Source organism: Protopterus annectens, chromosome 2.part1 (assembly GCF_019279795.1).
Source record: "Protopterus annectens isolate FY-2018-M chromosome 2.part1, PAN1.0, whole genome shotgun sequence".
NCBI lineage: Eukaryota > Metazoa > Chordata > Ceratodontiformes > Protopteridae > Protopterus > Protopterus annectens.
The window spans coordinates 490,300,307-490,315,068 of record NC_056729.1 but is presented as its reverse complement, the minus strand read 5'-3'; the positions used below and the strand labels follow the sequence as shown (position 1 = coordinate 490,315,068).

The 14,762-nt window shown below is 40.5% G+C and overlaps 1 protein-coding gene across 1 annotated transcript in view; it reads right to left on the bottom strand.

Moving 5' to 3' along the window:
- The window catches only part of LRRC46 (leucine rich repeat containing 46), an 805,439-nt gene that overhangs the window by 282,086 nt on the left and 508,591 nt on the right, over nt 1–14,762 (bottom strand). Inside the window, exon 6 of the mRNA XM_044062285.1 lies at nt 2,640–2,709. Coding sequence (XP_043918220.1) covers nt 2,640–2,709 — 70 coding nt within the window. The remainder of the gene's footprint in view (nt 1–2,639; nt 2,710–14,762) is intronic.

Below are 14,762 nucleotides of genomic sequence, written 5' to 3'. Positions count from 1 at the left end.
TTTGATTATGATGACAGGAAGGGGATTTATTATACAAAGATTATGGTAACAGGAAGGGGATTTATTATACCAAGAAAGCAGATTTTTCTTCTTAAGCATGATTTTGTGAGAATTTCATGGTTGGGGTTTACTGTTGCATTTCTCAGTATTCACGTGACAAGACCAGGTGTTTCATCACAGTGGTTTAGATAAAAGTAGAATTCAGAGGATAGTTTGTAGCAATGGCTACAAACTGATCATTATTCTTGACTCCTGGGAGTGAGGGGATGTACTTTTGATTTTTTTCTAAGCTGTCAGTAAACAATAACAGGTTGGCTCTCTGAACAGATTCTGTGGACATTGTACAGCTAGTTCTAAGAGAGTGGATAACAGCTTGGTGGTTGGACTTGACCATGAAAAAGGTGACATGTAGTGGTGTCAAGAAAATGCACACTTCTAGTGGGGTAGAGTACTGTTTGGTCCAGGAAATTGGCATTTATAAAGTTCAGGAACCACTGTGTAAATTATGTGTTGGTTGTACAGGTTTTCCAGTTAATGGAAAGGTAGTTGACATGTCCTAAAATTATTGTGCTTCTTTTGGTATGTACAATTGCTAAATGATTTAAGTATGTATTACAGTCAACAGCAGTAATTAGCAATAATTTGATATTTAGTCTTTTTTTAATGTTACCATAGTTTCTAGTTCTGGGCTGGAGCAAGGTTAAGCATGGTATGAGATAATAGGATTATGGATAAATGCTGATTCTACCCAACCATTTCCTAGAAGATGTGAGTGAAATGATGGGCACTACACCCCAATATACAGGAATGATAACAGTATACTGAAACCACATTTCTGTGACTACAAACACCCACATATACATACACGTGTGTGTGCGTGTTGAAATTCATGAAGGCCTCAAGCTTCAGCATTTTGCTCCTAACGTTGAGCACTGCCACCACAATGTAGGGCACATTAGAATTTGCTAAATTAATATGTCCAGAAGAGGGACTCTGACCAAAAAGGCACTCTAGTGACAGTAGGCTTTCTTCCTAATATGTGGAAGCCCTGAGGAAAGCAATGAAGGCCATCTCTGATGAAGCAGGTTGGCCTGTCTACATCACCTCCTAGGTTGGCACATACTGGATCCCACTTGAATGATACCAGTTAATGGACCAGTTGCTATTATTTTACCTTTGAACTGTATAATTATCAGAAATGGTAAGATACTGCTCAAGACAACTATCTTTCCTGTCTTGACATATGCACAGAGAGCTCACCAATTTTTTTCTACATCTCCCCTAGAGTACATAATCTAATGTTGTTCATACCCACAATGGTAACCATTACATAAGTATTTGATGGAGTAGCCAGATCTAATGGTTCTTGTTTCAGCAAGGATCCTGATGCCAGAGAGACAGCTGTCACCTACCTATTTCAGCATGGTGAGAGAAACATCTGTATGATGACAATGGTGTCACCTATAACAAGAATATTATAGTGATTGGCTATAGGTTTATAGAAAGAGCGACTATTCAGAATTAATTCGTAAAAAAGCAATGGCTTAATGGATAAGTTAAATTCATCTATAACAGGCTGACTGAGAGAATAATACTAAATGCTTGCCAGCCAATCTAACAGAACAAGAACAAAAATGTTTTTTCCCAAAATTTCAAAATGGGGAACCCCCATGAGTTTAAGTTCAAGAGAAACCTAAACACTCTCCCTAACAAAATATAAGCAATTCCACTTGTGGCACCTCAAAGTAGTTTATATTTTCTGGGGAATGCATTCATTTGTCAGATAAAATTGGTGTTTAGGATTTAGTGATTCCCGCTTCATCAAACTTTGCTCTTGATCATTGTACAGTATTTGTCCCTTCTTTTCAGCTATTGCAGCTTATAACAATACTTTCTTGGGATAACCTTTTCATTTTGTCCCAGGCTTTATTGCTGGTGTTGGACCTTGCACCAGGCCACCTTTCAGCCCATTTATTCCATCCTCCTGCTAGCAACTACATCTAATATTACCATGTTGAAAGAATCTCCCCTTTCTTGAGGAATTTGCCTTTTGGTATTTCATCTCAGGGTGGACAATGGTAGGGACAACAGTTAGAAGCCTGAGTATGGTCACCATACGACTGGAAGGATTTTTCTTAACTTGTGCAAACATGCTTGTGCACATAGTGAGGAAACTATGAAGTGTGATCACATTTGTATATTGATGGTTAAGGATTATGCATGGCCATCCCTTTGTTCTGCTATTCCACCAGGGACTAGTTTCTAATCTGCAGTAGAGGATAGATGTGGTGCAGACCTTCCCAGAATCTTCCTCATAAGATAAGACAGCAGACCTTGGATGCTTTGTCTTCCTTCCATGTCTGGTCTTTCAACAACAGGCAGCTTGCCGAACCTGGAGCACAACAGAAAGCTTTACGCATTTGACAAAAAAACAGCCAGCACTCACATGAATTGTGTCTTAAGCAGATGTTTTGGACAAACACACCCTGTGGGGCATCAAATAACTAAACACAAAAAATGTTGTACTTGAGTAATTTCCCATTATTGCCACACACTTCTTCACAAATATTAAAATTATTTTAGTACCTTCATGATAGGCAGTTCATATAATTAAATGTGTATTCTAGTCTCCCACATACCTGTAATTGTCCTTCTGGGTGCAGTGGTTTCCTGTCAGGTTTAGAATAACAAGGTTAGGTGGTAGCTCCCCTACACAAAAAGAATTTGAGAGGATTAATGAATGATGCCTTGTAAAAAAGAATAAAGGAAAAACACTCAACACTTTGCAACCTGAACGATGGATTACTGACAGGAGTTTTAAGAGGCTACAGTAAAGAGAATTTCATACTTTGTGGTATACCTCCAAGACATCATTCTGGTCACTGCTATTTCCAATCTAAAACACTGCTTTTAACCTATAACCTAGTGGTGATAACCTGATTAGATCACTGCCTTCCAACCTGGGAATCACAGCATTCTGCAGGGATATGTGCACTAAATACGTTTCGTTATGCTGGTAAAATGGCACTAAATGAGTACTACTAAATGCATAAATAGGATTAATGACAGATGTCTCTTATCAAATAATACAGGGATACTGATAATGAGTGCAAAGACACCTGATGTGAAATCATAATAGGCAATCACAAATTCATGCATGGTATAACTGTGTCCAGAAGTTTGCTCCGTAAACCCATGATCCTGTATATCATACGATAAGCCAAAGGAAAGTGACTCATGATTGTTTAGGCTGTCCATTTGGATAGCTAGTCATTTAGCAGCTGCTTTCATCCACTTTTCCTGGAAAACTGATTACACTTAACCTATGGTGTTTTTTTATCCCTGTTACTACACCACATTCCTCAGTTTCCTGTTAGACAATTCAGGGACCTTTTATCTTTTCTGTAACAGAGTACTTCAATTAACTAGCATCAAATGCCACCCATGCTGCTAGCACCTGTCCTGTTTACTCTGGTCATGTCCTGGAATATAGCCACCTCACCACCTAATTCCACAAACTGTGGCCCCTTTGCCCCTTCCTTTGTTCTCTCCAGTCAGTATGTATCTAACACTTTTGATATACAGATGAATCACTCATTTTATAATACTTTCACCTTTTTGCAACAATTCTACAATCTTGGCATTTATTTTCATGTCAGTCCATCTAGAACTGAATGCAGTATTTGAGACAATGGGCCAAATTCAGAAGTGTTGCCCTATACTGTTTTTGCTTCAGAGACAGGCCTATCAGGGTGCTACACCACAGTGGTTTATATCTGTGGCCTACCACAAATGCTCAGGAGGCATTCCAGAGGAATGGTTTATGTTAATTAGCCATGGTCTCTCCCCTACAAATTCTTGTGGTAAGGCATTTAAGTAATTGAGAGATTCAGGAACTTTATCACCTGCATAAGTCATCTCAGCTGCCTCTGCTAAAGAACACAGCCAAAAGCTTGTGTTCACCTGATCATATTAGAGGTAAGTGCCAGGGAGTTTAGCAGACAGATATTGTTGGGGTGTCTGTGCATGTCTGTTGCTGCACATGTGAGTGCATGTAAAGATAGTGTGTGTGTGTGTGTGTGTGTGTGTGTGTGTGTGTGTGTGTGTGTGTGTGTGTGTGTGTGTGTGTGTGTGTGTGTCTGCATGGGAGATCACAGTAGGGAGTGTAGTTAAGAGGATAGGTAGGATGTTGCTGTTTTGTGTGCATGTGTAATATTCTGGGACATTTAAACTATATTAGAAAAGCAGAGCAAAAGATGTTGGGCAGGGATGAACAGTAGACATCAGTAATAATCTTCATATTATGTCATTAAGGCACTTAAAAAGATTCAAGCAGTCTATCCTCAGCACTGAGCAACACATAGTTAGCTTTCAGCACCACAACTTAAAACCAGGGGAAAACTCGCCTTAATGTCTTTAAAAATAAACAAATTAACTAATATATAGTGAAGAAAAGGTGGGGAAACATTTCATACCCTGCATTCTCTACACAGAAAGCAGCTTAATAAGAAAAGACTGTCATTTCAGCTAAATGAGAAGTTAGTAGTAGCAGGATATTTTTTACACAGTATGAAATTAATGTCTGGTATTATCCAGTGCTTGCAATGGTCTGTGAGTTACGAGGGACAGAGCGGTATAAAAGGCAACAGCAGGAGTTGCATATAAAATTAGGGACAGTTGAGAAGGATGGGGATGTGTCCATGTAGGAGAAGGTTTCTAGAAAAAATCGGGATGAACATTAAATGAAACCAGGGGAACTTTTTAAAATAGTAGGTGGACTCGCTTAAAAAGTTAATAAAGCAAGAGATCTAATATCACAATACACTTTATGATCAATAAGTAGAATGAAATTCTAATGTCTACTATTACTGACTGACTAAATGTAGGAATCCATGATTTACGAGGACATGAGCAAAAAATAAGAAGAGACATTGGGATGTTCGGTCATCTTAGGGATAGATAAGAGGTATGTAGGTGTATGTGAATGTGTTTGTGTTTATGTGTGTGGTAGAGTGAATGAAGGTAGGTGCCAATGTTGACTGCCGCTGGAAAGTACTGAATTGCACTTGCAGTAGTTAAGGGTGATTCAGAGGCATGCAGTTCAGCCAATAATAATGTCTTTTTTCTTGCAGCTATCATGTCGCTGAATCACAATTTCCAGCATCACATAAACAGTCCCTTTTGACCACAGCTCTTACCACCAGTTGTGAGGTCCTTTCTGAATCCCCAGATTGTCTCATCACTACACTATGCAGGGGCATATAACTTTTTAACTATGGACTATATGCTTCTAGCAAATGCATGCCATCATTTTGTTAGCCTTAAAATTTGTGAGTACACTGTGTTGTCAATGGCTGATATACAGACTCTTTAACCATCCCCAGAACGTTTTCTTTTCACTTGCTGTTAATCAGAACCTCACCTTGTACAAACTTATTTCTTTTACTTTCACAGGTTCATAGGTGATTACTAGGTTAATGGCCCTAGGAGGCCTTTTTAAGCCTAGCCATGTTTTCCCATTTATAAATTATAGGATAAATTACCCTGGGATATTTAGTTAGGTTTAACTGGCATGGGCATAAATGCCAGCCCAGGGGTAAATTTTTGATTTCCCATCAATTGGTCCAAGTTGCATTTCAACAGGGTAAGGGACAAAACCTGCTTCACATGGATGGAAAGCCTGTTCCAGAGTAGGAACAGTCTCTGAAATATCTACCTCTCTGCCAACATGTTCTAGTTATACTGTAAACAAGGTTTATGCCCTTTAACCGGATATTTCTAATGCTGTTCGTTATATTAGATGATGCCTTGTAAGCCAGGGACAATCATCTGTCAGCACTCTGTAGGAGACTGAATATAAAGATAAGGCTTTGTGGCCATTTGTATATTCCATGTGGTTAATGCCTTGTAGTCTTTTTGTGAGGAATCTCTGTGGACATTCCATTTGTTGCATACAACTGGTTAGGTACATAGTGAAGGGAGCATTATACTCAATGATTGGCCAAATGAGGTCTGATTATAGCAGGACAATGACATCCCTGGACCTGTATGTCAAACTCTTGCTAATAACTTGAGCAATATAGAATGATTTCCTTACAACAGTTGACACACATGATGGTCAAAGGCCAAATCATAGTCTACATATGTTCCCAAGCCACTAACCACTGGGTCTGTTCTTAGGGGGTGTACTGTCTATTGTCTATATGGTAATTCTGTAGGGTTACCAACTTTTTTGGCATTTAATTTTAAACCATGGATCTGGCACCAATAATTAGTTTGCAACAAGCCCTCTTGGAGGATATTAGTGTCCTTGGGGAATTCCAAGATTTCATAGAACTTGCAGTCATCCAAAAAACATGGTCAACCAGAGGCCTTTGCCATTATCTGTGACTTCTAAAAGTAGATGCCAAAAAGCAGCATCCCTGACACCAAATCCTTAACAGACTCTGCTAGTATTGGATCTTTTTGTTGAGGTAGAATCCACTATCTTGTCTTCCTGTGTCCTATTTGTGAGATAGTTGGTTATCCAATGGGTGGCAATGGGGGTTACTCCTTTTGTGACTTTGCAGACAATGCCTAAACAGAATAGTGTTGAAAGCTTTGGCCAGGTCAAGATAGGTAGTGTGCACCACTTAGCCCAACTTCATAGCTTTGGTGACTTTCTCTAAAAAGTTGGTCAAAATGAGTAGGCACAATCTACCACTGATGTAACTACACTGTGCTGGATCCAGTGTTTCAAGATTTCCAAGCCATGATAATTCTTTCCATGGCTTTACATATGAGACTAGTCAGACTGATGGGTCTGTAGTTACCTGGGTCAGTAGATGATCTGCTTTTGAGCAAAGATATAACTGTTGCAGTCCTCCATTTGCTAGGCACAAAGCCAGTTAGGAGGCTAAGGTTGAACAGTGATTTTAGAAGGTTCAATAGATGATGTTTCATGCTATTCAGGAGGCAGCCTGGAATATTATCTGGGCCCAAAGGTGTAGTATTTTACCTTGGAGAGCGTATTGAGAACTTTTTCACTAGTGATAGCCAGGGAGGGTTATGGTATCCCTTGAGAGGTGTTGGAAGGGGAGAAGCAGGGTAAAAATAAGAGCTAAATTTAACAGCAAGTATGTTTGCTATATCCTCTGGCATCATATAGGTGGCTCCGTTTACAAGTAATCCAGCATAATGTTATGTATTACCTCTGAGGTTGGGGACATAGCTGAAGAAGACCTTGCAGCTGTCCTTTGCCTGTGAGACTATAGCTACCTCAAATTTGCCTTTGGTGGACTTGATAAGAATCATGAGTTAATTATTTAGTTTGATTAGGGGTTTCTTGCCTTTCTAGGTAGGCATTGCACTTACTAACTTTGGCCATGGCTTTCTTTATTTTGTTATGCAACTTATTAATGGTGGGATTCTACCATGTTGGCTTGCTCTTTCCATTAGTCCTGTGCTTATTTTGGGTGGGTATAGTTGCCTCAGTGCCACTATTTACATATAGTATAGGGTCTCTGTGAACAAATCTACATAGGCAGTGGAGTTCATGTGTTTTTTTTTTTTGGGGGGGGGCTTGAAATTGTGCCAGGGTATCACTCAGTAGCATATTTGCTATGGAACAATTCCTAAATTTTCAAAGGGTGTATAGGATCACATGTTTTAGTTAATTGCAAAGGATAAGGCTTTATGGTCCAACCTGACAAGCAAGAACATTGCACATAGGTGAATGGAAAGCTCTCCCAAGTTTGTGAGGATGAGTTTGAGGATATCGATGCCTATTAGTGGGCATATGGACTAGCTGGTCCGGAGGATTTGTGTTGACAAATCCAGGAATCACTCAGATTGCTTACTGGAAGATGTGTACATTTCTCACTTTATAGTGGGTGTTTGGGGTCATAGAAAAGGACCTATAATTTCCAATTTTATGGTATGGGACTTTGCTTACAGTGAGCTGCACATGGAGAAACTCAAGGGCATCATACTGCTTGACATGTCTTCAGATGTCATTATTTTTGATGAATATTGAGACACAGCCACTTTTTGCCCTTTCTTGTGCTGTAGCTATTTTTAAATGTGTGAAAGGCATTATATCCATAAACTGCTGGTGTGGTCTCCGTGACTTTAAAGCTTGTCACTGTAACTAGGCAGGCATCTACTTTCTCCAGGGTGAGAAGAGTTTTCATGGAGTGGAGTTTTTTTGTTTAGACTCTGGCACTGAGTAGCAGTAATACCTTAAGATGATCCTGCACTGGTTTTGCTATGTTGAAAGATTTATCAGGTTAGCATTGGCTAAAAAAGGCACTATTGGGGTCAACAAAGTATTAGCCAATATTCAAGAGCCTAATGGGAGCAGGTGCAGACCATCCCTGGCAAAGCAGTGTGGTCTGCCAGCCATATCTTTTCCAAGGTGAAAGACAAATGTACCTCCCATCAAATGATTCCAAAATTTTTAAAATCAATCATCTTCTGCTCATGTTGCTGCATCATCCTCGGAGAAGGTAGAATGTTGGTCAGTGTTAGGCTCATATCTACCAGGGACACACAGTCTGACTGCTCCATTATGTCCATCTTAATAGAGTCGTCCAAAATGTATTATTTTATCTTTCTTTGCACTTAAGATACACTACTGCCACTCTAACAAACTAGATAACAGATCCAAGCCTATCTGCAGACTATCTCCAATCAGTATGTAATACTTCTGTTCTGTTGTCTGCAAGCTATTTAACTGTGGTAAGTACTTAAACTCAGTGAGTTAACTTTCAGCAGATCACGTAAGCTAGAAAATAGGTAAAAAAATAGGAAAAAAACAAAATAAATAAATTAGATACAATAAATAAAAAAGACAAATATACAGAGCAATATAAAACGGAAAAAAAATGCAACAAGTGATGGCAAGTCAGTATAAAAAGGAGTCATGTACTCACCATGATGTTCCATCTGTGTTGTCCATTTGCATTATTCCTCAACAAATGGGTTTGAATCTGACCATCAGATCCGATTCGGCCACTTTCTACAAATTCTAGAATCTGAATCTCGAGCTCCTCCCTTATCCATAATGCCCCTGACCAATACAACACATCAGATCGACTTTGCTGCTATTATGTATATATAACTATAAATATAGTAATTTAGAATGATTATTATACTATGATATTACAGTGACAGATGAAAGATCAGGGGCTCAAACAGGAACTATGGTTCCTAACCACTCTTCCATCAGGTCTCTCCTAGGGTTAAGGACTGGGGGAAAGTGGGAAGGAAGTTGAGGAAGAATGAAACTGAACAACACAGATGGAACATTATGGTGAATATGAATGGGACAGATTCCCCAGCTACAGTAACCTTGGGTGGCCCTCATGGAAGGATTTTCCAAAGCGCCATGGAACCAAAGCAGCTCTGTTTCCAGAAATGATGTCCAATTTGTAATGAGCAATGAAAGTATGAGTATTAGACCAAGTGGCAGCTACACCAATATCGTCAATAGGGGCTCTAGCCCAAAAGGCTGCCAAAGTAGACAATGACCTGGTTGAATGTGCCTTCAACTGTTTAGGTAAGGGAATACCTTTCAAGGAATAAATGAATGAAATACAATCTGTTATCCATTTATCCAGGGTAGTTTTAAAAAATGGTCTTCCACTTCTTACATTAGAAAAGGAAACAAATGTTTTTTCAGATTTTCTGAATGTTTTGGTTCTGTATAGGTAAAACTACAATTGTCTATGTACTGCAAGAAGATGAAGGGTGTATTCTCCTTTATTTTCAAATTTAGAGAAAAAAAAACAGCAAGTTGATGGCTTGACTGATATTAGTTTTGGAGGCAACTTTTGGTAAGAAAGAAGGATTTGTGTGTAATGCAACTCTATCTTTGTGAAGAATCAGATATGGTGGTTTAGAAGAAAGTGCTTGGAGTTCAGACACCAGTCTTGCAGAAGTTATAGTTACCACAAGGACAGTTTTCCAGGAAAGAAACTTTAGATCCAGCTTAGCTGATAGTTTAAAAGGAGAGTGTACTAAGGCTTGTAAAACCATGGTGAGGTCCCAAAGTGGAGTGGGGGGGTCTTTCATTGGAGGTCTAAGTAAAAAGGTACCCCTAAGGAATGCTTTACACAATTCAGATGATGCTAAAGAAGAAGCATTATCCCCTATATGTTAGTTCGAGGTGGCTGCCAGTTGAACTTTAATAGTAGAAAAACTTGTTCTGTTTTAGAAAATTAAATCAAGCAAGTCAAAAACTGCTGGAATTGGAGCAGTGAAGGGGTCTTCTAATTGATTCTGATTAGCTCAAATAGAGAATCTTTTCCATTTACTATTGTAATTTTTTTTAGTACAGGCTTTATGAGAACAGACTAAGATTTCTTGAACTGGAGAGGAAAGTCTGGAATGTCTAGCCATCATCGGAATTGGAGACACCATGCAGTCAGTTTGAGGCCTGCAATATCTGGGTGAATCTGGCCTGATGGGTGAGATAGGAGGTCTGGACTGGGATCCAGCATCCAAGGAGGACATATTAAGTGAGACCAAAGGAAGGGAAACCACACCTGTCGAGGCTAGAAGGAAGCAATGAGGATTACTCTGCTCTTCAACCGAAGTACTTTCTGAAGAAAATTTGGGGATGGGATGTAGGTGAGGGTAAGCGTAAAGGACCGGAGGACCAAACATGGACTAAAGCATCTCTCAGGGACTGTCCCTGAGGAGGGATAAGGGCAAAGAAACTGCTGCATTTGTTGAAGGGGGATGCAAATAGGTCACAGCAAGGCTGACCCCATTTGTGGAAGATCATGTTTGCCATTTGACTGTTTGATAGACCACTCATGAGGATAGTCCTGTTGGGTCTGTCCGCTAGAATGTTGGACTTCTCCCATATGTGCATTGCTACTAAAATGTGGTTAGGAGATATCTCCCACTGCCAAACCTTCACTGCTTCTCAACAAAGGTGGCAGGATCTGGTTCCCCCTTGTTTGTTGACATACCAGACTACTAACATGCTGTCAGTTTGTATTGCAATAGTTCCTAGAGGGAGAAAGCTCTGAATGGCCTGCAAGGCTAGAAACACTGCTAACATCTCTAGGACACTGATATGCAGATTGGTCTCTAGTAATGACCATGTGCTTTGACCAGTCCATCCCAAATAATGCTCCCCCACCCCAGCTGGCAGGTGTCCGTAGTCAACGTGGTACTGGGTGGAGGAAGGATGAATGGACAACCTAGATGTAATTCCTGAGAGTGGACTTACCAAAGAAGAAAATCTCAGCCCACTCGAGATAATTTTATGGGGTGGTTCAAGTTATAGCGATGAAAGGACCATTGCACCACTAGAGTCCATTGGAGAATTCTCATGTGTAGGCAGGCAATGGGAATCAAAGTTATTGTAGCAGCCATTGACCATGGTGCTTTGAGAACTAATCTTGCCGTGGGCATAGTGATGGATAGGACTTGCTTGAAATGAGCCCTTAATGTACAAATTCTGTCCTGAGGCAGACAGGCCAGACAATTCACTGTGTCTAGGCAAGCCCCTATGAAGTCCATTTCTTGAACTGGATGAAGATGAGATTTGTGCATGTTGATGGTGATCCCCAGCAACAGTGCGAGATGAAGGAAATAGTCTCTGACTTTTATTAGTAGATGCCTGTTTGGTGTGGTAAGGGGCCAGTTGTCTAAATAGGAAAACACTCTAAATCCAAGCAGTTTCAAGTGAACTGTTACCACTCTCATGCATTTGGTGAACACTCTGGGGGCTCTGGTGAGACCAAAGGGCAGGGCTCTGAACTGGTAATGACTGGCTCCCAACCAGAAGTGGAGTTATCTTTGAGAGCACCCATTCATTTTGGTGTGATAGTACATATCTTGAAGATCGATCGAGCACATCCATTCATTTTTCTGAAGAAGGGGTAGAATGCACTGAAGAGTAACCATCCAGTATTTGGAATTCTTTACAAGCTGGTTCAGATAACTTAGATCCAAAATTGGTCTCAGCTCCCCTGTCTTTTTTGGCACTAAAAAGAACCTTGAATAAAATTCCAGCTCCTGTCCGGTTTGGAGGGAGGATGACTATTTTGTCTAGCAACTTTGCAATTTCTTTAGCTGTTAGTTCCCTCTGATTTGGTGCAACATCCATGGGAATTTTCTTTGGTTTTATTGAGATTTATGAAAAGGGAATGAAGCATCTTCTGGATATGATCCTTTTCACCCAAAGGTCATATTTTATGGCTAGCCAGGTGTCTTGGTGCAAGGATATGTGCCCCCCAACTGCCTGCAGAGAGGCACAGTCAGGCAACCTTTCAGGAATGCTGTAAGGATCCGTCCAAGAAAGAATCTTCAGATCCTTGATTCTGTGGACCCCCTCTGCCACATGGATGATGTCTGCCATTATAATTATTTTCTGCTCTGCCTCTAGGGGAGAAATCTCTGTGTGACTCCTGGAAAGGACCTCGAGACTTCTTGAACCACTTTTTCTTACCACCATGCTGGTTTCCAGAGAAAGGTTTCTGTGGGGTAGAAAAACAAATTCCAATGGCAGACAAGGTGTTTCTGTCCTGTTCACTCTGGAAGAGCATCTCTTTCCCAGTGGGCCCAAACAAGGATGATCCATCAAAGGGGGTACTGATGAATGACACCTTGAAGGGTTCCGCAAAGTTGCACAACTGCATTATGTCTATACCTGAACCGGCTGCAGTTGATGTACCTTCAGCGGCATGTGAGGCCAACCTCATGGATGAGTTTGTAATAGATTGTAGGGTGTCCACTCATGAGGAAAAAGATTTCTGATCCTCTGAACTCAAGGTTAATGTGGAAGGCCTCTGGATGACAAAGTTTGTCAATGACTGCAAGCAAGGCCAGTCTCTGAAACCCCCAACAATGTAGATATACTTCAGGAGGGTCTAGATCAGACAAATAATTGGTGCCAGAACCATGGCCTTAAACTAAATGTGAAAAAATGCACCATCATCCTTTAAGAAGTCAAATACTCCTGCAAATAACAACATCAGTAGGACACTCCTAAGAGTGGTCTCAGAGGTAAGGGATCTAGGTACATGGAAAGTAGCCTGAACTTTGACCACCACATGTCCACAGTGGTAAATATGCTGTTCTATGTGGTACAACCTATAAGTAAAGACATGGCATCCAGATCCAAGGAAATTACAGTCCTGTTGTACTCCGCCCTCATTAGACCAATAATCGAACACGATGCACCATTTGGCATGTACATGACTAGGCACTTACAGCAGATGGAGTGACCTCAGAGGTCCTCACAGAAAGAAAATACAGGGTGTAAAAAACATGTTCTATGCAGATAGACTAAAAGCTCTGTCCCTTTACTCCGTCTCCAACCAACTATTAAGGGGTGATCTATGCCTGACCTACAATGCACTCACAGATCAGGCCCTGATGGAGCTGCTACACATCCGCAAGCCAAACAGCACAAGGTTCACCCAATCTAGGGATCTAAACTTAGTCAGCCACTCAAACAAAACATGTTGGAGAGACAGATATGTGTCTCAAAGATTGTCCTTTATTGGGAACAGGCTTCCTATTCACATTAAACAGAGCCTTTCCCTGGCCCTCTTCAAATGTATGTTTGAATCAATGGATGTGGAATCACAAATTCACACCTGGAGTAGCACCTATGTCCTTTATGGACAGGGGCAATATGTAAGATACTCAAGGCACAGGCACAAATCCATGCCATCCTCTTGCCCTTATGGGCCATATATTGGGTAAAGTCAAGTTATACTGGCTAGGCTTGTAAGGGCTTTTAAGCTATTAGCATAGTAATCTCCCATGAACCTATGAACCTATGAATCAGTAACATTGTCTTCCATGTTATGAACCTCAGATCAGCCTGATAAGATGGTTCAGATAGAGCAAGAGTCAGTTTTCCAAGATAAAATTAAGATCCCAAGAGGAGCCACATGTTTTCTATGAGGCTTGGTATGAAACACATTTCAAAAACATTTTCACATGAGAGTACACTGAAAGAGTGGGATCCACGAGCAGACATGCTGAACTGGTCAACAAATGAACCTTGATGTAGGAGTAAGATAGGCAAGAGCATAGTAACCTATTCAAATAATGTAAAACAAGCAAAAATACTAGCTCTATAGGGTGCTGGTTCCTATTTTGGCACCAACTACAATATCTTTTTCATTTACTAACAGATGAATCTAGTAGCAGGATTTCTTGCCTGTCCTCAGAAAATAGGTGCCTAAAAGGTATTACGATTTTATCATTCAGGCAGTTAGTTGCAGCTGTTTGGAGGAGCGATGTATCAGACACCTTCTCCAGTCACTAACAGTATCACACACCTCCTCCCTTGTGAGTAGGTATAGACTGTGAGGAAGTTTGTGATAATTGCTCTTAGCCATTTCCAAAAGGAGGGAGAAATTACAGTTGTGTAAAGTTTTACCATAACAGTAGATGTCGTTCCCTTCACTGTTGGAGTATTCCTTACTCAAGGGACTGCCTGCCAAGGGTAGCCCAACATCAAGACAGTATACCAAAGCCTTAGGATTTTAAGGACATTGTACATTACACTTATGCTCTCCACTTACAGCGTAGCATATAAAGAGGTTGTATGGATGTACCTACCTCAGAACTGAAGAGCCCCAGGAGGAACAACTGCCTAAGGAGCAAAAAAGAACATTTGCATCCAGAAGGAAAAACAAAATGGAGTAAAGAAAAGGGGGAGGACGGAGGGAGTGAATAATGCAATGGTGAAGGAAATTACATCTACTGTTATGGTAATGCTTTACATAACTGTTCTATGTTCTTCCATA